Below are 27,840 nucleotides of genomic sequence, written 5' to 3'. Positions count from 1 at the left end.
ATATTTTTATAGCTTTTGTTACCCTATATAAACTACTAATATTTATCGGCGGTTTTGGGAACACACTTTGCCCAGGTTAAAAATTCAAATCAAAATCAAGCTATTGCTTCAAGTGAAATTTTGTGCGGCAAAAAAAAAAACAAATTAATTTGGAAATTTGCAAAATTAGCCTTGGGATTTGAATTTGTTTCTTAAGTTTAACGGCTGCCCGCGAATGCATCAGAAATAAACAAACAAAAAAATTGAGTGAATCTCACAACTCGTGTTCATTTATTTTTCATTTATTTAATTCTTGCAGCATTTTATTTCACTACTTAACTAATTGCTTTAGTTGTTCTTGTTGTTTTCTGCATTTGTTTAATTTATAGGAAAACATGCACTAGAAAATGTTGTTAGAAAACTATTTGGTAAACAATTTGTTGGTTGCCTGTTGAATTTTATTTATTTAAAAATTTTTGTTTTTGTTTTTTTTTTTTTACTAAAAATTGTTTCTCCATTTTACTTGTATCTAACTGAAACTTTAAAATGAAAATGTACTTTCGCCGGTCGCCAGTGGAAAATTTGTTAGCTATCACTAAAATTTGGAAAAACATCAATATGTCTTTAAAATGCTTGGAAAATTCTGAAAAGCTTAGCGAATAGCATACGAACATTTTCCAATTTTCCGGCAAACAGGTCGCTCAATTAGCAATTCGACCTGCATTTGCATACGATTTTCTTTAGTTGTTAAATTCATTTAATAAAAGTAATTAATTGTTAATAATATTTTTATAATATATATTTAAGTATAACATTTTCCATTAAACTATTATTTAGCGATTCTGCTGCATGTGTAGCAAAACTTTATAACATTTCATGTTTAAATTTATAATCATTTTCCGTTTTTGTGTTTTCCACTTTTCTATTTTCTTCTTGTTTTGTTTTTTCCTTTTGTTTTCATCATCTGCTTCTTACATTTAGACTAGCACTAGTTAAGTGGATGGTAAAAGGGGATTAGTTATAAAGCTTGGTATGCCATTTAAGAGATTTAGCTTTTATTTTTTATTCGATTTTTTATTTTAATTGTTTTTTTTTTTTTTTGTGTTGCTTGCTTTTTCTTGATTTTTTTCATGGGGTGGGGAAAGGTCTCAAGAGAGCGAGAAAATCGTAAAGCTAGTTGAGGCCTATTAATGAAGTTGTCTTTCAAGTCGAGCTGGTTGCAGAGAACGAAATAAAGCTAAGAAATTGAAATTGAAATCGAAATTGAAATTCATTAAATTTTTGGCATATACCAAAACGATATCGTAAATCCAGGTCATAACGACTTGTGTTTAAAGTAGTTAAAGCCGTGCGTGGGTGTGTGTGTGTGTGAGTGTGTGTGTGTGTGTGTGTGTGTGTGTGCGTTCTGGGGTCGCTTGTCTTGTGACCTTTTTAGGGGTTACCGCAGCTGCTCTTATTTTCCCCCCTCTTGTTGCCCACGCGCTTGCTTTGCATAGAAGCTGCTGTGGCTGTGGATGGCTGTTGAAAATTGTGATATCGAAACGGTTGGGTTTTTATTTAGTTAAATTAAGTTCGTTTTTATTATTATTATTTTGTTTGTTGTGGGGGGGAGGGGATTCATTGTATACATAATATATTTTTTTAATTTTATATACTCCTTTTGTTTTTATTGTAACCAGTTACTCTGTACTTTACTTTCAGCTATATTTATCGATTTTTTGCCTCAATTTTTTTATATATTTTATTCATGTTTTTTTTTGGGTCTTTTTTTGGTTTTTTTTTTTTTTTTGTATATTTTATTTTTATTTTCATGCAATTTTCACATTAATGATTTTGTTTATTTTTTGTTTTGTCTTTTTTTTTTGTTTTTTTTTTTTTGTTTTGTTTTTGGGGCTTTCATAATAAGTGAAGAGTATTAATTTTAAATGTGTTGTGGCTTACGTTTTCCTTGCATTTGCATGCTTTTGTTTTATTATGTATCTAACCTTCTTTTGCTTTTCCTTGCAGGTTCTTCTTCTTTCTATTCATTTGTATTTTAAAATCTACAGTTATGTGTTTTTTTTTTTTTGTTTATCTTTAGAAATTTGTAGTTAAACATTTCGTTATGCTTTGGGATTAATGCGGCCTGTTTAAACAAATTAAATAGGTTTGCGTTGTGTGAAAATTGTTTGGGTTTCTCTTGTTATTGCGTTTATTTTATTTTATTTTTTTTGTAATTTATTTATATGTTGTGAGAGGGGGAGGTGGAGGTTGATGTTCATAATTTATGTAATTATGTATGTATGTATACATATGTGTTTATGTACGCATTCCAATTGTTCATTTTATTTGTATTATATATATAAGTATTTATTTAAATATTATAAATATAATTAATGTTTGGTTTTGTTTTTGTTTTTATGTATTTAACACGTTTCTCATTGAGTTAAGAACAGTTGCTGCATTTTTCATTTGTTTATAATTTGTTCGCTGCGCTGTTTGTCGTTTATATCTTCATTATTAAATTACACCAAAAACAAAGTAGAATTTGTTAACAACAATTTGTTTTTTTTTTTTTTTTTGGTTTTTTCTTTTCTTTTGTTTTTATTTTATAATATCATATTTGCGCTAAATTATGTGGCTTGCCAATTTTAACCATTTGCTATTTTTTGCCTAAATTGTTAACTAAATAAAATTCTCCTAACAAATTAAGTTGTGTGTGTGTGTGTGACTGTGTGTGCTGTGTGTGTGTGTTTGTGTGTGTGTGTTTGGGGCCTTTGTTAGCGTTGGGTAGTTTTTAGCTTTTTAGCGCTATATTTAGTCATGTTTATGTTCTTGCTTTTATTATATTTATTTTTATTCTTGTAGCTCTTTGTTTTAGTTTTTCTTTGGTTGTTGCTGTATTTATTTTGCAGTATTATTACTTTAGCTTGTTTTTTTTTGGTTTTGGTTTTGCTTGCTTTGCTACGTTTTTGTGAATGTGTTCCGTCACTGTATTTTTTTATTTAGCGTGACTTTGCTTAACTTTCATCTTAACCTTCATTTTATTTATTTATTTATTTAATTTTCTTTGTTATTTTTTTTTTTTGTATGCCTAATTCACGCCTCTTCATCATTTGCATCCTTTTACGGATCCTGGCTATACCTTTGCTTCTTCTTGCACTTCTTGCTGTTCTTGCTGTTCTTGTAGCTTTTAGCCTTTTACTGATGCGTTTCCATTGCGTTTCTCTTAGTCGACCATTAACTCAAAGTGGACGGATCCTCTCCTATCCGAGCGATCATGATGGATGTTGTGAGCCCAGGCTTTGCACTCAATGTTGATCAAGACGCCGGCTAGCGAGTGAAACAAAATTATGAATTAAATTAAATACTTATGTCCAATTAGCATAAAGTAGTAGTTCCCTAACATGAATACCAAAGTCTTGATATATTTTATATATATGTTTCCTATAAATGTTCATGCATTTTGGAGTTTTCTTTATTTATTTTTATTAAGCAATAAATCCGACTCTCAACGGAAAGCACCTAGAAAACTCTTGACCAAACTATAAGTCTTGATATTAGATTTTCTAGTTCTAGTTAATGGTCATTTCACATATACTATACGGAAGGCAACTGCATTCATTTATAACACTAAACAATAAGAAATATGCAAACGTATTAATATTTCCGCACACATATTTGTTGCCTACTTTTGGGCGTGGTGTTCTTTAATATCTGCCAATTGAAAATGTTTGAAAATGGAATTGAGAGCTTCAGCTATTTTCTTTAGAATTGTTACCAATCCGATTAAGCCATTTTGTAGCGATTAAAATGGTTGGCTAAGCGGGTTAATGGCTTAGTTATCTGCTTTTGCAACAGGACCATAGAAAATGGAACATAAAAGATTTTATTCGCACACTCCAACTTTTATTTCAACCTGAGGAATTATTAAAGTTTATTGTGCCGTAAAATTGGGTTTCTAGACGTTTTCCTCTTCTCTTTTTTTTTTTGTTTTATTTTGCGGCATTCGGGTCGCTTGCAGCTCTTTTGTCTTTGGGCACGCAGCTGGGGTGGGAATCGGGAGATTCGTATGTTTGGCATTTGATGTGCGTTTGATTAAAATGCCAGACAGCTTTTCCCATTGTATGACTGCTTCCTGAAGCATGTGGAGCATAAAACTCGCATGCTTATTTAACTGATTCTAAGCCTCTTATTCATTGTACACTATCTAATCCTCTTTTATTAAATGCAAAGCAGAAACTGTTACCACTCCTGGTGCTTCAATTAATGAATAAATTAGGGGTAAGCTTTGACGGGAATATCCGGTTGAATTCGTGAACTAAATTTGGCTGCTGGCAGTGTTTTTATAGACCTGAGATTCTAATTCATTTTATTCAAATTCAGTTGCAATCTCTGACTGAGAATAATTTTCTTATTGGTATAATATTTACTTTAAAATGATCGCAGTTTTTTTTTATTTTATTATTTTAGAAATTAATCTCAGTTTGTATTGAATAGCTAAATCTTACATATATCATGATTTTACTTTAGGAACTGAAATTCCATGCGAATGGTTTTAGTGAAGGACTGTTGGAAATTTCAACGAAATGCATGAAATACTTGAAGGTAAGAGTTCATATTTTTAAGTAAGCCCAGAAGCAGTTACTCTCGCACAGAAGCTCAATTAATTAAAAGCTACTTACTTTCAACGGTGAACTGAACAGCAACAATTGGCGGTATATATCCCTCAATGTTTTTGAAAGGGAAGTAGAAATGGGGGAAACCCATGCGAGGATAATAATCACGTGCCTTAATGTTTTCAACATCAGCTGGATTTTCCCCCTCGCATGACACCCAAACAACGCCAGTCTATAATATAAATAACAAAAAAAAAACAGAATGTTGCAAATAGTTATTAGATGTATAAGAGCCCAAGGCAGGCTTACCTCATTTGGTCGCAGGCTCTGCTTCTCCTTGATGTGCTGCTTCAACTCCTCGGGCATGTCACCGGGCAAAGCTTTTGAATCGTTGTAAATTTGTGGTACCCAGTTGTAAATCTAAAGAAATCGATTTGTAATTCTTTGTCTCTTGCTATTTGTGTTGCTGTAGTCGATTACCTTATTCAACTTAAGGAATATGCAGGGTCGGGCCACGTGATAACCAAAGTTATTATCCTCAGTGCAGGGCGCAAAGCTACTAACTTCAACGCCGCAAACTTTGCCCTCCATTGGCGGATGGTCAAATGAGCAGTTGACGTGATTCTTCTTGGGTAGATCGTCATAAGCTGAGAGTATAAAGATTTCAATTATATAAAAAGCTCAGAGCAACCACTTGATGTTAGTTCTCTAAAGTACACCTAGCATTTGTTGGATAGCTTTTCAAATACATTTAGCAATAGTCACTTTTTATAGAACATTTATTTCACTTACTGTGATCTTATTATTTGTTTATTCACAAAAATCAAATGAGTGATGAACAAAAATGTACAAAAAAGATTTATAAAAATGTAAAATTTATATAAAAAAAATTTCGAAACTACAATTTGATCAAAAACATTAAACAAGAAAAATATTTTCACAATTTCTCTAAAAATAAAATTGTAAGTAATATATATAATATTTAACAATTGATATAGGAAAACAACAAATTGTTAGTCACTAGACTTTTGAAGTGTAACTTACATTTCAGAAATCGTGCAGTTTCCTCAACCCAATACATGTAATTATCTTTCTTCGATGATTCGTACCAAACTAAAGTGCTCTCAACATTCGCCTCTGGGGGCATTGGTCGAAAGCCAAGACCTGTAAATAAAGTTAACAAGAATAGTGAAACGCCGACAACAACAAAAAGAGTGTTGCACATAGTCTTATAAAACCCTCCGACCCCATAAAGTATATATGTTCTTGATCAGCATCAATAGCCGAGTCGATCTAGCCATGTCCGTCTGTCCGTTTGTATTTTTGATAACCGGTATTCGATAACTTGTTCCGTTTCCAAGTGTTGGTTTTAATGGCTTGAGTCACCAAATATGACATGTACCTACTAGAATATCGATTTCAATTTTGTAATTTACCTGGATTCGATCCAATCAATCCATTGTCAAGCATCCATTTGGGTTTATCAGCCTCCAATGTTTGATAGAACACCGCAAAAATGGCAGCAAAGAATCCGGTTAACGCCGCGTAGAATATAATATAGAAAAGTAAAATTTTTGCTGCAAGACAAGAGAAGTAGACTCGTTGTTTAATATTTTTTATTCAAAACGTAAATTTAGTTTATTTATGCGGTAAAATTATGTATAAATTCCAAGCGCCAAAAGGTAATTAAATTTATTTTATGCGCGCCAAGAGGTGGATTAATTAATTGTGGGCCCAAGGACTATTTGTATGACACATTTATTGCTGTTGCCACGCCCGATTTGATAACCTCCTGCGCGGCATATTAATGGCTAACACAAACTGTGTTAATCATAAAAAAAAAAACATTTCCGAATTCCATTAAATTCATGTCCTTACACAAAAATTCTATGCAGACAATTCTCTATGTTTTGCTGTCGTATTGTTATGGATATTATTTCATCGTGGTCCCTAATATGTCTCAAATAAAAGGGATCAAAGGGATTCAACGTACTCAAATCTGCTTGAGCATAGAAAACAAATAAAAACAAGCTAGCAAACGAAATAAGATTATTTGATTCAAGGACCATTTGTTTGCTTGGACTATATAACATCATATCATATAAATAAGGTTTGTGCCTAATTCATAAGGATTATTATGAGCCTTGGAATTTGAAAGCGACCAGTGTATCCATAGCAAAACTTTTAAATCAAATAACCAGTAAGACGTTAATGCGCAAAGTTGGCTTATGTCTTGGCTAATTGACAATGTGGGGCAACGGGGTGTGGGTAGGTGGAGAGGCTGGTAGCCTCGACAGTTTGCTGTCTGCCACGCCCCCCACATAGCTGTGTACCTACCACACTGCTCTACGATTACACAATGAACGACATTTGACATTTTCTTGGCTCCAGCTGCAAGTAAATCTGGAGAAGGTCGCGCGCGCTAGTGTGTGTGTGTGTGTGTGTGTGTGTGTATGGGTGTGTTGTGCATTCCAATATCCGCACAATACTCCGCACTGTACTCATGGCCAGAGTTAACTAGTTTGTCATTTTGACATTTCTGTTTTATAATTAAGAGTGATTGAAAGGTCGCTGAGTTTTGAGTTTTTGTTCCGTTCCTGCTCTCCTCTGCAGCGCTCTTATTTTATATTTAGCTATTAGAAAAAAATCAAGCGGCGTCTCCCGGGTCAAATGCATAATGTTGAAAATGCAAACCGAAATTGTACGATTAATATGCGGATTTAAAATTTCTTCATATAAGAAATCATCCGAATTAGTTGAAATTAAAAATTGTTCTTATTTAAATAAAAAAAAATTATATTTAATCTTCCGGTTTAACGGGATACCCAACTTTCGTTCTCATGGGTTATTTAAAGGTATATTTTAATAATAAAAACTCTTAATTTCTGGTGCCTTGCTAGTCCAACGCTCAGACAGCTTATATAGACTCATGAACTCGCGTTCGTAAAGAACACATATATGGCTGCGTTGGGGTTGATGTTTTACATACAAACTTTGACCACCATTTTCCCCCATTTGGAGGTTGCCCTTTCCACGCTCCTGTCCTAATGCTCGCTTTAAAACTGAACGCAACCTTTTGCAATAGTTTCAGTTTCCAAGCCTGTTTAGGTTGTGCGGTCTGTCTTCTATATACATGAATTGACTTTAATGTTGTTTACTTTTTTAAGATAACATTGTCCTAAATTACGCATACGACATGTGACGCAGAGCGAACTGTGAATAAACTAATTTATAGAGAGGAAAATATGTTGGAATTGGCATTGGCATTGTACAGCAATTTACGAAAGTCATTAATCATCTGCTCAGAGACTTTGAGAATAGTGTGGACCGTGGGAATTTTGCTGAGCAAACGCGATTGGCAGCGGGTTAAATTTAGAAATAATTAAAGAGTGAATGGTGAAGGCAGATAAACGAGAGAAGAGCTGAAATAACAAAGGGTCTTAATGGCAACTACGAAGAGTATGATTTTTTTTTGTTCCTAGTTTAATCAGGGCAAACAGCAGAAAAAAATAAAATTCAATTAGAATAACGAATAAATTGAATTACAATAATTTGGGAAACGCAACTCTGATGGTTTTCAAAGAATGTATTATAAATGAACATAAATAAAATATTATAAATAAAATAAGACTCGAATGATTTAAAAACATAAGCTATAAGAACTGCAATATTCTTTGACGATTGTTGAAACTATATGCAAGGATGTTTTAAAATTCAAAATAAAAAAATAACAAATAATTCTTTTTTAAGCACAGAATGCAGACTAAATTATAAAACACAACAATATTAGTTGGCCATATTTTGAAAAATAAAACTTGTCAATTCGATTACAGATATAGTATGTAACATCCTGTTAAGTAGTACGCTTATTTTCAAGACCTTCTGAAAAATACTTGAAAAGAATTCTGCTCACGGTCAATTAGTTGGCAAGTATTGCCAATAGCAAAAGGGCGCATGCGCGCTCCACAATTCTGCTGCCCAACTGGCTATTGCCAATGCGCCCGCACTCTAACGAATTCTCATGGCCATATACAAGCAAGCATATATATATATATATATATATAAATGTTTGTATATACATATATCTGGTATATAGATAATGGTAGCGTTATTTAATGGCTTGATTGCTTCAGAAGCAACTGTCCACACAGGGTTCAAGCCCGACGTTTGTATCGTAATATGCATAAATTATAATAATCTGATAGCTAAACATATTATTTTGAATGAAATTTATTTTTATCTTGACTTTTTAATTAATCCTTAAGTTTATAATTGGCTTTGCTGGCCGAGTTCCCAAGTCAATTGAGTTGCGGAAATTATGAAAACACGTTTAACATTTTCATCGCCTTACGTAATTTGGTTACGTTACGTAGGCAGTTAAATAAAAATGTACGTTTGCATGGCAACACTCGAGCAAACTTCACGGATTCGCTGGGGATAACAAAAGCAGCGCCAGCAGGGAGCCTTCTTTGCAGTTGGTTGTGCTTTTTATTCTGAATTTTCTTATTGTTATTCCAATGGGTGTGCCTATGTGTGTGTATGTTAGTATCTATGTGTGTGTGTGTGTGTGTGTACATGTGTGTGCTTGAGTGTGTTTCTGCACTTAACGAGCTGGTTGCTCTGGTTTCAGTGGCCGCAGTGGCTTTTCCTACTGCGGTAGGTGGGGCTTTGGGTCTTTTGGAGATAGAGCTCGGCCATGGATGCATGGTGTGAGTTTCTCAGGCTACGCGATGTGCTCTTTGTGGTTTGGGGAAAACAGCTGGTTTATTTTGCTTGCAAGGCAAATACGCTAAGCCGTTCTAAATGTTAAGTGCCCTCGACTACACAGCATATAAATTATGTAGTTCTGGGCCCGTAGTCTCAGCTCCCACAGAAATAAGTGTAACCCGTATAGGGTAATCGTAAATTTTATCCCACTTAATTGAATGCGTTCGAAATACTTACAGTATATCTTAAATTTGCATAATGCACTAAAATATATATATTTGGAAATTTTAATAAAATAGTAGAATTAATCATTTAAAAACAGTAATAGCAGAAAATATATGCCCCAAAATGAGGTATCTTGCCTCATTATTGTATACTATATAATATTAATTATATTATTATTTTATGTTGAATAATTTCAAATATATCAGAATATAGTAATTATAATAATTAATTAAACCCAAATGTGCATCGCATTATATATATAAACATGTATATATTTATCTTTAGAAAACTTGATAGTTTATGGATACAGAATTAGCAGGCTTGTGCATAAGTTTAATTAGTTTTTAGGCGCTGGTAGAACCTTCGAAGTTTTCCTCGTTGATAGTTTCTTTAGGTGGGTTCTGCCTTAAAATCCGACGCCAACATTTTTACTCCTTACCTATGTGTGTGTGTGTGTGTGTGCGTGCTCATGGTGCCGCTGAGCACCTGGCAGGTCTCAGTGGAACATTAAGTATACGCAGCATTGTGCGCGCACTCTCCGCCTGCGAGTGCTCTCTCTCCCTCTCTCTCTCTCTAGCTGCCTTTCTTTCTCTCTGTCACTCTCTTGCTCGCTCTCCCTCTCTCTCTCTCTCTCTCTCTCTCTCTCCCTCTCTGTCCTGTTCTTTGTAGGTCTCTCGGCTGAACTTTGCCATTTGCACAGCTGCCGCAATAATGTAACAAACTGTGCTGGTACGCGATTGTGTGTGTGTGTGTGTGTGTGTGTGACTGCGTTGTCTGCATGTGTGCTACAGTTGCAAGCTATATACACACACATACACGCACAAAAGAATGGCGTCCACTTCGTCCTCTTTTTTAATTTCAGCTTCAATTTTACCTTTCAGCGGCAGCTGTGGGTGCGGGTTGGGCTGTTGGTGCGGGTCGTAACGAGTGCTGCCCATTTGCTCTGTTAATTTTGACAGTTGCAGAAAAATAAGAAAATTACATGCACACACACACACACACACACACACACACACACACAGTAGCTGGCACACAAAAGAACGAAAAAAATGTTGTCCAGCAAAATGGAGCAGAAAATACAACTGTCAACATCAGGATTCGCAACAGCCCTTAGGCTTGGCAGTACTCATGCATACGCGCAAACACACACAGCCACACACACACACACCCAAATAAATGTATATTCAAGTATGATAATAATTATAGTATTCATTTTGTATCATTTTATCGTTTTATCATTACTTTTTTAATATAACTTTATATTTGTTGTTGCTAGCAGGCTTTTTTATTATTATTTTGTGTTTTTTTTAAATATTTTGAGCCAAAAGGTACAAAAATGATTTACTTGAATTAATTTTGTGCTAGTTTCTGCTTTTTTTTGTAATTTTGGCTGTGGTTTATAACGCATATAGAGAAATGATTGATATATCAACCTTAGCCAGTAGTTTTTTTTAATTATTTATTATTTGATTTAAGTTTATAGCATATATAATAAAATATTTGCTCTATTTATTACAATTTTTTTGGCCATTCTGTTGACAAGCATTGAATTTTGTTGAAATATTAATAATATAACAAATTTGAATAGATTATATAAAACTATTTCATTGCCCAAACTTGTAGATTAAAAAACAAAGCCTATACAAATTCAAATTCATACAAAAATTTAATTCAAGATTCTGAGGCAACATTTTAAATGCATGCATAATAAGCAGTTCTGCGAAATGTAATTTTAATTATATGTTACATGGTAAGTTTGATATATTCCCAACTCTTTAATTAATGCCATAACAGGCACTTGGGATTTCCTCGCTATAAAAGTTATGAATAGCTGTCTAGTTGCCCTGTGGCATTATCTCCACTGCTTTTTTGTGAATCACGCAAGGGATTTTCATTTGCATATTTTTATTGGAATTTGTTGAAAGCCAGGGGTTTTCAATACCCTACATGAGAGTAGATTATTACGAGTATTTACGAGTTATTTACTAGTCGAACACATACCTAATATAAATATAATCTATGTGTGCATACACGATTACGATACGAAAGTATGATTTTAATGTACATCAAAACTGAACGCATCAACATAGAACAGGGTATTTGCTAGTCGATTTTCCCATAAGATTTTCTTAATTGTTTCCCAATTAAGCGCATTGAAAGTTTTTCAATTTAAAACTTTGATTGCTTGGAAAGTTTCACCGATATCTTTAAGTCTACGGATAACGCAGTTGATGCGATTCTTCAGTGTGGGTGTAAATTTCGAGCTCATTATAATGCGCTTATGAAATCAGCTTTAGTGGGCCGTATGCTAATTGAAGTGTCGATTGGATAATTGTTTCTTTTCAGTGCAAAGCATTTAACAGATTTGCAGCTTATGGAGGTCAATGTGTCGCATCTGGGATTTTGGCATACTATTTAGCGCAGTGCTCAATTTGATGGGTCTGTGCAAATTGCGGGACCTCGATAAAAACAGACATTTCAAACATCGCTCACATGTGCCACAAAACGTCTCAAATTGAGCTCATTGACGTCTGGTTGAAATGATTGTCGTTTTTAATTGATTTGCAGTGGAGCAATTGAAACATGCCCAGTGATTGGCTTTGATTTCTCTAAGACGATAAATGGATATGTTTTCCACAATTTGTAACTTGGTAAAATATTAAAATGGATCTACACAATAGAGCTGTAAGACTTAAGACTCACTATCGCAGCTTCTAGTTTGAATCCCACAGAATTCCATGCTATATTAGTAGGTGAATGTGTTATTAGATTGCGAAGCTATTTAAAGCAGAAACATATGCCAAAAAAAGAAACAAACAAACCTGAACCGAATCAGTTTTATACCTATTGAAAGTGTGTAGAAGGGGTATAGTGTTTAAGTCAGTAACAGACGAGTCAATTAAAATTTCATTTTAATTTCACTATCTGCACCCATTTCCAAAATATTGATATATATATAGTGACATATCCATAGTCGCACCCACCCTTTAACATATCTTAGCACATAAGCATAAGCACAATTATAAACATTTCTAATATTGTAAACAAAGAGCCTGGTGATAACATCGACATTGGTCAAGATCAAACTGTCCCCCTTTGGTAGACATAAACAATTCACCCTAAATATCACGCCACTGTCAATGTTCCCATCAGAGTACTATCCCACGCATAATTGCTGACGCAGCTCAAACTTCACTCAATTTTGACTCAAACTCTCTCAAAGCGAAGTTTGCTAAGCGACCGCAACAGTTAGATAAATCAGTTCATATTCGGGAAGCAAATCTGAATGTACTCAACAAAAGTAGCCGTTAAGTGAAAATAATAAATTGAAATATATTTTTTTATAGTAACCTAACGTGTAAAACTTAATTGGCGCAGCCGGTAGGATACGTCGGGAAAAATTAAAGATCGCTAAAGGATAATTAATTCCCAGATCTAACGCACAATCGCGACCGAAAGTGTTGTCGGAGTGTAATAAAAATTTTCTCGAATACGTATCCGCACAAGAACCTTCGGGTCATTAGTAGCTTAATAATATTGACCCTTTGGGCAATAAAGCTACTACAGTTAATAACGACTGGCTTTGCATATCGTTTGATCCCTGCAATACGTTATTACTGAGTCTTTTTAAGACACACACACAAAAAAAAAAAAAAACATTTACACAATAATCCATCACAAACTTTAACTTAAAATAAAAGTGCAAAATCAAAGAACAATAAAGTTCAAACCTACAAACTCAAAACTATTCAAAAAAAAGTGTATTACACCAAGATGACAATGGAATTATCAGAACAACACCTCAACCAGGCCCTTTCACAACTTAGACAGGTGCCAAGCTTTGACGGATCAACGGATCAACTAAACGCCTTCATTAAAAGGATAGATTACATCCTACACCTGTATCCAACCCGAGATGTTAGACAACATAGCATCTTATACGGAGCCATCGAATTGCAAGTCACAGGAGATGCTCAGAGAATATCACAAAGGACAGCAGCCAACACTTGGCAGGAGCTGAGAAACGCATTGATTGAAGAATACAAAGTGCAGACACCATTTGAAGAACTCCTTCGACGCTTATACAACACGAATTACCAAGGAAACGTCCGTAAGTTCATCGAGGAGCTCGAGAATAAATCTTTTGTTATTTTAAATAAGTTAGCACTAGAAAATATACCTAGCAATACAACCCTTTATACAAATGCTATGAATAACACAATCAAAGATGTTATTACAAAAAAATTACCAGATAGGCTTTTCATGATGTTAGCCAGACACGACATTACGTCGACACAAAAACTAAAGCAAGTAGCTCAAAGAGAGGGATTATATGAAAATAGCGTTACTGAAAAACCTAAAAATAATAATGTTCAGGGAAATCCAAATAACAATCGTAGGAACATGGGAAATTATCAGCAAAATGCTAACCCAACCACCATTTCAAGTGGCTATTCCAACACGAATCAGAGTTATCACGCACAAAATAAACAGCATAATAAGTCCGAAGACAATCAGAAAGCTCACCACGAGTTCCAACAGAAATTAAGTCAAGGTAGATACCAAAATCCCTTAAACTACCAAAATCAGTCCCATTCACGCTTGAATGCACCAAACCCTCCGACTAAACGTCAAAGAGATAGTAACAGTGGGCAGATGAAAATGGATACATCCGAAAATTTTCATCAGCAAGCCTCGGAACAAACAGAAGAAATCCATTCATAAAATTGATTATGAATGACGAAGTTCTAAAATGTGTCATCGACACAGGTTCAACCATAAATCTAATGAAAACAAACCGCTTAAATTTTCCAGTTTACAACGAAACATTAAAGGTTCACACCATAAATGGTGTTATTGAATTAAAACAAAGTATACGATTAGGAGCAAGCAAAATTTGTCCGAGCAAACAAAAATTCTATATTCACGACTTCTCAGAGCATTATGATGTTCTGATTGGGAGAGAATACCTTGAGGCATGTCAAGCAAAAATAGACTATGCACAAGGATCCGTAACCTTAGGAGAATTTAACTTTTGTTTTAGATATAATGACGAAGAGGTCGAAGAGGACATGACCGCACAAGAGTGCCTTGATCCACCCTCAACAGAGGACAGACCATTTAACTTCGCTATTAATAATGAATTAATAGAAAACAATGAGTTTAGGCTAGAGCACCTAAACTCAGAAGAAAAAGAAAAAATAAAAAAAGTTTTACATGAATTTCGTGATATCCAGTACCATGAAGGTGACAATTTGACTTTCACTAGTACAATTAAACACAAAATTCTAACGAAACATGAGGACCCAATTTACAAGCGTCCATACAAATATCCTCAAATATACGATGAGGAAGTAAATAAACAAATAAGCGATATGATAAAACAAAATATCATACGTAAATCCAAATCCCCTTACTGCTCACCAGTAATAATCGTTCCAAAGAAAAACGATGCATCTGGAAAGCAAAAATTCCGGTTAGTCATAGATTACCGCAATCTCAATGAACTAACTATTAATGATAAATACCCTATCCCGATCATGGATGAAATATTAGACAAACTTGGAAAATGTCAATATTTCACAACCATTGATCTAGCCAAAGGCTTCCACCAAATCCAAATGGATCCTGGTTCAATACCCAAGACCGCATTTTCGACTAAACATGGCCATTACGAGTACACTCGCATGCCATTTGGTCTTAAGAATGCACCTGCAACGTTCCAACGTTGTATGAACAATCTCTTAGAAGATTTAATTTTTAAAGATTGTCTGGTCTACTTAGACGACATTATTATTTTTTCCACTTCATTGGAGGAACACATTTTGTCGCTACAAAAGGTATTTAAGAAGCTTAGAGAAGCTAACTTAAAACTACAGTTGGATAAATGCGAGTTTATGAGAAAAGAAACTGAATTTCTCGGTCACATCATCACAACTGAGGGTATAAAACCAAATCCCAACAAGATACAAGCAATTGTCAAATTCCCAATTCCAAAAACCCCAAAAGAAATTAAATCATTTCTAGGATTATGTGGTTTCTATAGGAAATTTATACCAAATTTCGCTAATATAGTAAAACCATTAACACTTAAATTAAAAAAGGGAGCAAAAATCAATATAAAAGACAGAGACTACGAGCTAGCGTTTGAAAAGCTAAAAGTACTCATAACATCCGACCCAATTTTAATATACCCTAACTTCGAAAAACCATTTTCATTAACTACAGACGCGAGTAATATGGCAATAGGGGCCGTCCTTTCGCAAGAGCATAAGCCTATATGCTATGCAAGTAGAACTCTCAACGAGCATGAGTTAAATTATTCAACGATTGAAAAAGAATTATTAGCAATCGTTTGGGCCACTAAATACTTTAGGTCCTATCTCTTTGGTCGACAATTTCAAATCCTTAGTGATCACAGACCACTCGTCTGGTTAAATAATATGAAAGAACCTAACATGAAATTACAAAGGTGGAAGATCAAGCTAAATGAGTTTGATTTCCAAATTAAATACGTCCCAGGAAAAGAAAATTATGTGGCAGATGCTCTGTCCAGAATTCAATTAAACGAAAACTTCTTAGGCGAAGATACAATTAGCACAAGAGCAACAATACATAGTGCTCAAGAAGACAACAGTAACCATTTACAAATCACAGAAAGACCACTTAATTATTATAATCGACAAATAGAATTTGAAAAAGGAACCGAGAACGAAACAAAAGTTACGAATTACTTTCACAAAACCAACATAAAAATTACGTACAAAGACATGACTAATACGCATGCCAAAGAATTAATAAAAGAATACTTATGCACAAAGAAAAGTGTGCTATACTTCCACAACGAAGCAGATTTTCCAATTTTTCAAGAAGCCTACTTAGAAATAATAAGTCCGAATAATTCAACAAAGGCAATGAAAACTAGTACAAAATTAATAGACCTTCAAACATACGCAGAATTCAAAGAATTAATATTAAAAAAGCACAAAGAATTATTACATCCAGGAATTGAAAAAACTATCAATTGGTTCAAAGAAACCCACTATTTCCCAGATTATCAAAATCTAATTCAAAATCTAATAAATGAATGTGAGATTTGCAACATCGCAAAAACAGAACACAGAGATACAAAATTAACTTTCGAAATAACTCCGGAAATCGCTAATATCCGAGAAAAATATGTAATGGATTTTTACATAGTAGGAGATAAACAATTTTTATCTTGCATTGATATCTATTCAAAATTTGCATCATTAATAGAAATAAAAAGTAGAGACTGGCTAGAAACCAAACGAGCTATATTACAAGTGTTCAACCAAATGGGTAAACCCATCGAAATAAAGGCAGACAAAGACTCAGCTTTTATGTGCACAGCTTTACAATTATGGCTAAAATCAGAAGCAGTAAATATTAATATAACCACTAGTAAAAACGGTATATCCGACGTAGAACGATTTCATAAGACAGTTAACGAAAAACTAAGAATCATTAACAGCGACTCAGACGTCGAAAATAAACTTACAAAATTTGAAACTATACTCTACACGTACAATCATAAAACAAAGCACAAAACGACTAACAGAACACCAGCGGACATATTCATATATGCAGGTACACCAGAGTATGACACTCAAGCTAATAAAGAAAAACTAATAAATAACCTCAACAAAAACCGAAGAAACTTTTAACAATTTAATTGAACAAAGTAAAGAATTCAATAACCTTATACAAATCGAATACCTAGTAGAAAAATTAAACAGAGAAATAAACGGCTTAAAAATAGCCAAACGCAGCAAAAGAGGTTTAGTTAACATAGTAGGAACAGCATATAAATACTTATTTGGAACATTAGATCAAGAAGACAAAGCAGAAATTGAACAAAAAATAAGCAACTTAGCAGAAAACAGCGTTCAGGTTAACGAATTAAATTACATAATAGAAGCTATAAACAAAGGAATAGAAATCATGAACGAACTAGATCAAGAGAAACAAAAAGGAAAGAAATTAGATATCCTTATATTTAACTTACAACACTTTACAGAATATATAGAAGACATTGAGATGGGAATGCAGCTCACAAGATTAGGAATTTTTAACCCAAAATTACTAAAACATGACTATTTGTTGCATGTTAATTCTGAGAAATTGTTGAATACAAAAACTTCCACTTGGTTTAAATCAGATACAAACGAAATACTGATAATATCCCATATTCCTCGAGAAATAATAAAAAGCCCGGTATTCGAAATAATTCCATACCCGGATGAAAATAATAATATTTTGACAGAAATAGCTCATGAAAAATATTTTACCCAAGATAAAAAAGTTTATAGCAGAGAAACAAAAAAATTAATTAATAATGAATGTTTAACAGGAATTTTAAACCAAATAACATCAGAATGTAGTTATACTAAAATTTTGCAAAATTTTCAAATCAACTACATAGAACCAAATATAATTTTAACTTGGAATTTACCAAAAACTATATTAAACCATAATTGTATAAATAACGAAATAACAATAGAAGGAAACAATATAATAAAAATCTTTAATTGTTCATTGCAAATTAATGAAATTTCAATTTCAAACAATATGTTAGATTATACTCAAAGCATTTACGTAAGCAATGATGTTATAAAATTAGAACCACTTTCGTTTGTACAAACGAAACAAATTATAAATGCACATACAAAATTTAACAATGTATTCCAGATAATTACAATAACCATATTTGTAATCATATTAATAAGTTTAACACTGTATTTGACATATAAGTTCAAAAGCATACCTAAGAAATTAATTATAAAATATAAAAAACCCAAAGTAGAAGAAACACCTACAATAATAGGAGATATACCAATTGTAAAAGAAGAAAATGTTACACTATATCCAAACTTAAACACCTGAGGACAGGCACTTTTCTAATGGTTGGGGGAGTGACATATCCATAGTCGCACCCACCCTTTAACATATCTTAGCACATAAGCATAAGCACAATTATAAACATTTCTAATATTGTAAACAAAGAGCCTGGTGATAACATCGACATTGGTCAAGATCAAACTGTCCCCCTTTGGTAGACATAAACAATTCACCCTAAATATCACGCCACTGTCAATGTTCCCATCAGAGTACTATCCCACGCATAATTGCTGACGCAGCTCAAACTTCACTCAATTTTGACTCAAACTCTCTCAAAGCGAAGTTTGCTAAGCGACCGCAACAGTTAGATAAATCAGTTCATATTCGGGAAGCAAATCTGAATGTACTCAACAAAAGTAGCCGTTAAGTGAAAATAATAAATTGAAATATATTTTTTTATAGTAACCTAACGTGTAAAACTTAATTATATATATATAAATATCGATTTAAAACAAGTTTTGCGATCATAGTTTTATAAAATGCGTCTAGAATATCCCCTCGTCTGGCAGTCCCGACTAATTTTGACCTCAATGCTGGTATTATCTCATCTGAAAGGCCACAGTAATGAGAATTTGCTAGAAGATAAGCTAATTTTGAAACGAAAATAAGCAACAGAAAATTGTGTTTTGTCTTCAATTAAAAATTTAATTAAATTTCAGAAAGAATGTGATGAAATAAGATTCGAACTTTGGTTTATAAATAGGCTTCTGCAATATATGAAATTATAAAAGAATATAAATCATTGTATAATATTCGTATCATGTTTTATTATTCTTCAAGTCAAGCATGCTACATTACAATCGTGTTTATTCATGTTCTTTCCAACTTCCTTCCCTTCTCAGTTCAGCTCTTATATTACCGCATAATCTCGCCACATACTGAGCATTTGATAATTCTTGATGACTCATTTTAATGTACACTCATTGTATGCATTATTTACTCACTAATGTTCGCAATTATTCAAACACAGCAAGTAGAATTTCTATTTGGAACTCAATTTGATGAATTGCAGCCTCTTGGGAATGCAGATCCTGAACAGACGAATATATTATCTATTATGGCTTCTCTCGGATTTGTGCCCAGTCCAAGCGACCTTTTATTTGCATTTTTTTGCCTGCTAAAAATGTTGAAAAGAATTCGCTTTGGAGGCGTGTTAAGTGTTTAACTGAAGAGGCAACACAACCTGCAACTAAGTAGGTTACAGACAAAGCAATCATGCAACAGCAACAGCAACAGCAACAGCTGCAGCTGCAGCAGCAACAACAAAATGTCTGTTTTGCCGCCAACGCCCACATTTTCGTGGCGCCCGGGGCCGGGGCGGCACTTGTCGTCGTTTTGTTGCCTGTCAGCCAGTGTGTACAATGTGCTTTTGGAATGAGGTTAGAATCGATTTTTAGTTGAGTCAATTTCAGTGCATGATAGTGCAGGTTTCATTTACCACTTCGCATTTAATTGGGCCGCATGCAATTGTGGAGCTACAAATATCAGAAGGCTCAGCACAAGGCTGAAAAGGCTTAAGGCTAGCCTACTGATATAATAGGCAAATATACCTGAAGCTCATGTAAAAAGAAGTGCTTTCTCTAGTTTGTGTTATTCCTTAGACCCATTTATATATGCAATTTAGTTTGATTGTGTTTCTTTTCAATATTTGCAATATTTCCTATAAACATTTATTGCAATAAAAATGTTTATATTCTGAATATGTTTATGCAATGCTTGTCAATCTACAACGAAGGAGCTGCAATATAAATAGAATTTTTCCTCAACAGCTTGCAATTACCCTTCGAATTTCCCTATGAATTTCCCTCTTACTAATACATTATGCAATCTACAAAAAAATTTGTATGCTAATTTTAGTTGAACAACTTTTGTTCTTCCAAGAACTTGACAATTTGGGCTTCGTATGACATTCAAGCGCACATCAATGTTTCAATAGTGTCAAGCGATGCGACAGCTTCACAAATTGAATTCCATTAAAAATTACTAAACCCTGAGAAACTGCTAAAAATAAACCCAACAGCCAGCACGTGCCTTCAGCTGAGACAGCTGGGATTGAATGATGAAGCAGCTAGCAAAAAAAAAAGAGAGCCGGAGGGCTGACAGTGATGGAGCGAGAGGGGCAGCTAGAGCTTACACAGCGCGTAATCCTATATCAATAAATAGCCAAATAACACGTATGCTATAAATTGTCAAAATACGCTTTGGTATTATCTCAAATCTCCTGTGTAAAGCGCACTTGACGTCTGCAGAATTGGTGCTAAAAGTTAACTGTGAGCTGTTAGTTTCGAATTGGTTCAAGATTTATTTTTACAGATACCTATTTGCTGTAAGGTGGCCTACTTACAAATATTTGAAAAATAATAGCTTTATAAAATTGTTAGCTAAATTTGATAAATGTGGTTTGAGCAAAAGTTTGAATAAGTAACGACAGCCAACAAATATTTGTATTAACCTTTTGGCTAAAATCGTTAAAAATCGATCGAAATTGAATTCAAGCTTGAAAAAATATAATAAATATTCGAAAGTAAAGTGCCTCAGGTTGCTCACAAATCGATAAGTATCTGTAAATAATATTTTTAACTAAAAGCAGTTGATTTACCATTAAGAAACTATTTTGAAACTGAAAAAGTGTTGACATATTCTTGTATATTTCATTTTTTATTTTCGACTCTTGATTTTTCGATAAATAAATTTTCGCCTATGCCTTAAAACTGACCTACGAAAGCTGACAGAAACTTTATATCAGTTAGTGCACCGATATTATCTAAATATTTTTATCTATTTAGTAAAAAGCGGCAAATGCTTATATACATATAATGTGTATATAGTACTTATAATAGCCTTATCTGAGTCCCAAAAATTGAATACATCATAAATTACAAATTGCCTCCGTTTTTTCGACCCTTTTATTTTCACTTTTTGTCTTTTGCCTCGGCCATAAAAAAATTTACGACAATTTTGCATTCTTGTTGTCTTTCATGGCGTTTACACACGATATCAAATGATTAGTCATTTTTACTGTTGGTTGGGCCAAACTCCTAAAACACACCCTACTTAAGGCCAACCGCCAGTCTATACTCGTATAATTGTTATGCAATCGCTATCGAAAATCAACCATATATGGACAGTCTGACTGACTGACTGAGTGAATGTCAGAAAGCGCATGTGCTCTAGCTGAATTGTGGGCTCTGCAGTAATATTGAATTCTATATTTAGTGCTGCCAAGCAATTTACTGGGCCCATCAAGTACGTGACTTTTTATTGTGCATGGCATACAGAATGAGTCCAATCGATCGATACGCATTATAAGGGTAAACATAAAGGTTGATATTAAAATAATGCCCGCATATCAAAGCTGGTGCCATGGAAAAAACCAAAGCAGCTCTTAGGCAGAAAATGGGTTTATTTTTTTTATAACAAATAGCACTTTATTAATAATCTATTTAGTGTAAAAATATTACTTATTAATTACCGCCGGCATTTAAAATCTCGTCGTCTGTTTATACTACTCTTATTTCCTCATGTACACCTAACTCATTTTTTCTCATGTATATATTTTTCTGCTTAGCAATAATTTATAATACAAAAGCAAAATACTGTTTTTATGACATAAGTAGCTTGAAAAATATTCAAATAGCTTACTTTCCAAAAGCATTAAATACTGAAATTCCATTATCATAGATTGAGATTCAAACAGAGATTGATAAAAAGCTGCCTACAATTAAATTCAAGTCCTGTTTAATTTGTATCAAAGTCAAACTAACTGAATAATTTAATTGAGATCGCAGATCATATTTCTTATTATTTATTAAATACTGCTCGAGTGGCCCTTGAATGTCCCTTCAAATAATTATTATTAAACATAGATATACATATTTATATAATGCAGAAAACTGACACACGCGGCGTATGCGCAATGCGTGAAATTTGATTGATTCGCTGAGCGATTGAAAAACCCAATTAAGTGGAGCAGGCTGAAGATAGTAAACTATAATCGATATACACATATATATATATATATATATATATATATATATATATTGTTTCTATATCTATATATATATAGCGTTTAACCTAAGTACAGTATTTGCTTGAAAAGACAACGTTTCCATTTTGCCATTTACTTGATTGATAATATTTCAGTTTCTAAAAGTTTTAGTTTTGTATTAAAAACAATTAAAATAAGCAAAAACAAAATATAAAAAATGTTTTTATTTCTTTATTTAATAGTTTCTGAAACATATATAAATAAATATAAAAATCAAAATAATTAAAAAAGCTAAATAAATAATAATTTAATAAACCTTCGAATTTGTTGACAATAATTATTTTCCTTTAAGGATCAAATTCTTGTATATTCACATATATTCTGCTAAGGTTAAATTGATTTCAATAAAGATGTTTTTTTTTTATTCAATGTACTCACCCCAACTGGAACCGGTGCGTCCGAGGCATTGGCTAGTTTCACTGTTCCATAGGAATTTTCTGAAACCCTCCCATTTGCCCATCTTTGGCGGTGGCGAGTAGTATTCACCAATCTTCTTGTCGGCCATTGTTTTTTTTTTTTTTGTTTTTTTTTTCCTCTTTCTTGCTAGTTGGCTTTAAGTACGATTAGGATTCGTTTGCACCAGGTCTAAGGAGGGTGTCTGTCTGTTTTTATTAGGTTAGTTTTAAACTATATGTTTATTTTTGTTTTTGGTTTTTTTTTATTTTTGTGTCTTATTGTTTAGGTTTTTAAACGCTTATCGTTATAAATATTTATATACGTTTTATTATTTAAATATTTATTAATTATGTTAATTTTTAGTTTTTTTTTTTTGTGTGTTTTTCTTAATCAACTGCGTTGGTACAACATTTTTAAATGGGGTTTTTTTCTGAATGTTCGTAGCAGTATTGTGTTAAGATTTGCGCTAAATTTATTTGTTTACTGAAATTAGAAATTGGTTTGTGAGTAAAAAGTGATCAATTTTTGCTAATTTACCACCTGTTGGGTGGGGGAAGAGGTAAAATTAGTAAAAGAGGGCTGGACTAATTTTCTTTTAATAGAAACTATATTTTATTTTAAAAATATTTCTTTTATAATTTCGAAGCAGTTTCTATTGGCATTTCTAAAAATTCAGTTACGTATCCTATCATCAATTAGGAACTGTCTATTAAAATTAGTTTAACTAAATTGTGTTTAATTAGCTTCGTTTTGGTTTTCGGAAAAGTTAATTAATGTTTTAACGTCGCCTTTAAGTGCTAAGCGTTATTTTCGAGCATAAACTATGACATTGTGGGCCATAATCAACTTTACTGCTTATATAAACATTACAAATTCATTTGGCTTTTGCCAAACTGAACTGAAAACTCGAAGGATATGCCCTCTTTGCAGCTGCTGTTGCGTGGTTTTTTTTTGCTTTCCGACAAGGACACATTCAGAAAAATGGCCTAAAGTACACTTTCTAGTTGAATTGTGCAGCTGGTTAATGGGGTTTTGCACTCGCTATTAATTCTTGTGAATTTTTCATGAATTTTGGTTAATTAATTATTGCTAATTCGATCAACTCTTTGCCATTTACGTGAAAACAAATTGCAGTCGCCTGCCGATTTTAGCCACACACTCTGCCAACTGTTATGTAATCTCGAGCGAGGAGCATTGGAAAAAGGCATCCAATGCTGCCCAAGCCAATCGGCGTATGCGCACAGAGCGAGTGGGAGACTGAAAGAGCGAAAGAGAGTGCGCACACGCACACATGCACACACACACACACACACAGGCAGTGCAAGCAAGTATGAACATCAAATAAAGAGAGCGAGCCTGGAATTTGCATTGGAAGTTTTTTTTTTTTTTTTTTTTTTTGCTGCAGAACGTTAAAACAGATTTCGGCCGTGCCATAAAAACTGCCAGCTGGGCGCCAGCCAAATGACAGCGAGCACAGCTTGTGCGGGAATTGCCAGTTCGAGAAGCTTATGGTTATGCTATGCGGCTTGGCTGGTGCAGCTTTAAGAACACTTTGCAACACTGGCCACACAAGCTGTAATTCATATGTTAATTTTACGTTGCGATATGCGCTTATCATGGCATATACATTTTTGTTGTTGTTCCAGCTAAAAGGAATGCTCACTAAGACAATGACGCTGCGCTCTCACGCATACGCATTGCTTGACTTACTTTTGAATGCTGCTGCCGCCGGCGACGTCGCTGCCACATTGCGCAACGCGCGTCCATGGCGAAGGCGCAAATGAAACGGCCTCGGCTTTAGCTATGGATATAGCTATGCCCTGTGGCCTATGTCTGTTAGCGGGCGCTGTGTAACTTTTCCTAGCTCTGGGCAGGGCGCACAAATGTAGGCAATGCTCTTTTTCATGTCGCTATTTAATGGCTATTTAATGCAATTTTGCATTTCTTTTTCGTCTGCTTTCTGATGGTTGGCCTCAAAATACGATATGTAGTTGTTGTATGTGAGCTGAAGCTCAAATTTGCAATGTTTATATAAGCATATTGATTACACAATCTATGCATACATATGCACTAAATCTTCACTTTATGCAAATCGCAAGCTGCCAAAAATAACGCAACTCTGGAAGCGAAATCTGTGCATTTTATTTTATTTGTATTAATTTAAGCTGAGCACAAAATATATATATGTATATATATTTTAGGCGTTGTCTGCGCTAAAGCTCAGCTCTTAAAATCTTGTCCAGAACTATTGTCTTTATTGAATTATTTATTTTTTTATAATTTTCGCTTTCACGTATATTTTTCTCAGTCTATTTATAGGTTACTTGTTATTTGCTTTATTTCAATTTTAACTGTGCTTTTTTTTGGTCTTTTTTTTTTATTTTGTTTATCAGTATTTTGGTTTGTTTCTTTATCGGTATTTTATTTTTTAATATAACCAGCAGCAAAAAAAAAAAATCGAATTTCGGTATGTATATAAGTTTTACAAGGATTTCTTTCATTTTTTTTTTTTTTTTTTGCTGCTGGTGCTGTCACAATGTCCTCGTCGCGTCGCCTTTGGCGTCGCTCTTGCCGACGCTGTTCATATAATCACTGCTAGAACTGTCTTTTATCTGTTGGTCTTAAGCTTTTTTATTTTTTTATGTTTTGTATTGAAAACTTTGCTAATCCTTATGTTAATTTTATGTTTGTTATTGAGGTCGTGAAAATTAACAATTTTTTTTTTCTTTTTGGCACTTTGCATCATCACCTCGAGGATTTTTTTCTATTTTTTTTTTTTTTTTTTGCTTTTTTATGTAACCAACGTTTTGTGCAAATACATGAAAATTTGTTGTATTTTCCGCAGCGGCGCACCAATAACAACACACATACAGATGGATTTTCTTGAACGCTGCTTTTCAGCTTCCTCTTCTCCTCTACGCAGACATGCACATAATAACTGTCTATATATGTTTATATATATATATATAAGTATATATATATATATGTTTATATCTATGTGCCGTTATAATCCGCCAGCGAGTGCGAGTAGCAACCGTCCACAGTTAAAACGCCAATGATAGTGCCAGTTCAGCGTAGAGCTCGCCAGCACCGCAGCTGCTGCAACTGTGAGCGAAACGCTCGGCTTTGGTTCGGCTGCGTTCGGCTGCTCGTCGTTCGTTTTGGCAGTCGTTGGTTGAGCAGAGGGTGGCGGCCAGCGGGCAATTGTGTATGAAAAGGCACAGTTAGAGCTTTTTTGACGCCTCGCAGCTTTTTACTCAGCTGGGCGCCGTCGTCGCCGTCACTGGAATGTCAGATTGCTTTGCTGGACTTGCGGCTTGTGGGTGGCGCCATTGCGGGCGGCACTTAGCCGGTGGTGCGCTAGAGAGCAACAAACAGTTGGGCTGCAAGCTTTCAAGGTTTCAGGCGTGCCCGCTGCTGCGGCAGCCTCTGCTGCGATTTGCAATCTCATTCAGTGGCTCTCGAACCACGTGCGTGAGCTGCATGGCAAGCAGTCAAGCTTCTACTTAGCTTTCCGTCTGAGTTGTGCTTCTCCAACTGTAGTTCTCGCTGCCATTGTGCTTTTACAGTCATAAGTTCTTATCTAGAACTTTTTCTTTGATTTGAAATATGCACAATAGCTCAGGAGAAATATAAAAGCTAATAATAATCAAATCTGTATATTTGTCTATTATATTTAAGAGAGCATCGACACAGAAGAAGTGTAATTAGTTATTGCTTAGGAAATTTAGTAAGTATTAAGAGGCAGCATTAGTTAATGATTATCATGAAACTCATATAAAAGGAGGAAACATTAAAAAGGCATGCATTTTAGATAAGTATTGGTTAATTTATGTTTTTTTAAGCTTTTTAAAAGCTGCTTGGCGCTTTTATTTCTAGACCTACAAGCCGCTAGCGGCTTGCTAAGCTCCAGCTTGCAGCTCAGTTAGTTTAGATTTCAAAGCGCTGCACACAGGCCCCCAAGCTGTGGGAAAGGCTACCGTTGGGCTTCCAAGGCGAATACAGCGACAGCTACTTCCAGTCAATTTGCCGCAAGCATGCGCTGTAAAAGCGCCTGAGCGTAGGCAATAGAGTGCGAGAGCGTGAGAAACAAACAAAATTCCCGCAAAGTTTAGTAATATAATATTTATTGATTACTTGCTGACAAAGTTTTCCACCAAAGAGTTTTCCTCTCAACTGGTTAAAATAGAAGCCGGACTATTGGCAAATTACATAAACTGAAAAAGAAAAAAAAAATTAAGTCCCTTCTACTCACACCACTCACGTCGTCACACACCCATCTCTGTCGCACGTCCAGGCCGCGCTGAGTTTATTGCTACTGCAGCATTAGGGGGAGGGTTTGGGTGTGTTTGGCCTGTGATTATTATACGTATATTGTTTCACTCACATCCAATTACGTCATATCTCAGCTGTTCTAAATACGCGATGCTTGTTACACAACCAAATGCAGCTCTTCAGCTCTCTGGGACATCCGCCCCCAAATCTCACACCTCATCCTCTTGGCCCCTGGTATCCCAGGGCTTTAGTTATTTTGGGTTTTTAATGCTTACCTTACCTTTATATGGCTGACATTTAAGCTCTTGCTTACCGTTCGTTTCGGTTTGCGTGTATTGCGGTTTATTCCGCTCTTGCTTAAGCTCTAGCTAACTGTTAGTTTTGTGTTTATTGCGGTTTATTTCGTTCTTGCGGTATCCTATAACAATCTTCATCCTCCCCAGCCACACACACACCCCCCAGACACACCCACACACACAGACACACACACACACATAATTTGTCATTACTTAGCTTTTATTTATATACGCAGCATTCGCTTTAAGTATTTGAGTATTATTTTCTTCTTGCCCTTGCGAATAACGGTTATTGCAAAGCTCCTGTACTAGAAGCTTCAATTTCTCACTTTAAGGCATAGTTACCAAGGAAAATGTATCTGTGCTTGTATTTAAAGATTTAAAATTTTTATTA

At 34.3% G+C, this 27,840-nt stretch overlaps 1 protein-coding gene and 1 long non-coding RNA gene across 4 annotated transcripts in view; one reads left to right on the top strand and one right to left on the bottom strand.

Moving 5' to 3' along the window:
- Nucleotides 1–27,840, top strand: part of LOC116651491 (uncharacterized) — a 37,679-nt gene that overhangs the window by 2,744 nt on the left and 7,095 nt on the right. Inside the window, exon 2 of the long non-coding RNA XR_004304498.2 lies at nt 4,492–4,566. This is a non-coding gene — a long non-coding RNA (uncharacterized lncRNA). The remainder of the gene's footprint in view (nt 1–4,491; nt 4,567–27,840) is intronic.
- On the bottom strand, nt 119–25,922 carry nrv3 (nervana 3). 3 transcript variants are annotated; one of them, XM_002057849.4, is made up of 8 exons: nt 25,747–25,922; nt 22,858–23,358; nt 6,014–6,154; nt 5,622–5,741; nt 5,058–5,224; nt 4,887–4,997; nt 4,644–4,809; nt 119–3,291 (listed from the first exon to the last, which is right to left on the bottom strand). In XM_002057849.4, exons 2-8 carry the CDS (start codon nt 22,982–22,984, stop codon nt 3,188–3,190), a joined length of 936 nt encoding a protein of 311 aa, XP_002057885.1. In that variant the 5' UTR covers nt 22,985–23,358; nt 25,747–25,922; the 3' UTR covers nt 119–3,187. The 3 variants fall into 3 exon arrangements, with proteins under 3 accessions (XP_002057885.1, XP_070065598.1, XP_070065597.1); XM_070209497.1 differs by having other exon boundaries at nt 22,858–23,081; XM_070209496.1 differs by lacking the exon at nt 25,747–25,922 and adding an exon at nt 23,993–24,046.

This window comes from Drosophila virilis, chromosome 4, assembly GCF_030788295.1.
Source record: "Drosophila virilis strain 15010-1051.87 chromosome 4, Dvir_AGI_RSII-ME, whole genome shotgun sequence".
Taxonomy (NCBI): domain Eukaryota; kingdom Metazoa; phylum Arthropoda; class Insecta; order Diptera; family Drosophilidae; genus Drosophila; species Drosophila virilis.
This window is presented reverse-complemented; position numbering and strand designations above follow the sequence as displayed.

What these genes read in the sequence shown, in the direction of transcription:
- nrv3 (XM_002057849.4), bottom strand. Translation starts at nt 22,984, where the DNA reads ATGGCCGACAAGAAGATTGGTGAATACTACTCGCCACCGCCAAAGATG. An exon ending in ATTGATTGGATCGAATCCAG is followed by an intron (nt 5,742 to 6,013) that starts GTAAATTACAAA and finishes CTTTATTTACAG; the next exon opens with GTCTTGGCTTTCGACCAATG. An exon ending in TGTTCAGTTCACCGTTGAAA is followed by an intron (nt 3,292 to 4,643) that starts GTAAGTAGCTTT and finishes TTCACTCGCTAG; the next exon opens with CCGGCGTCTTGATCAACATT.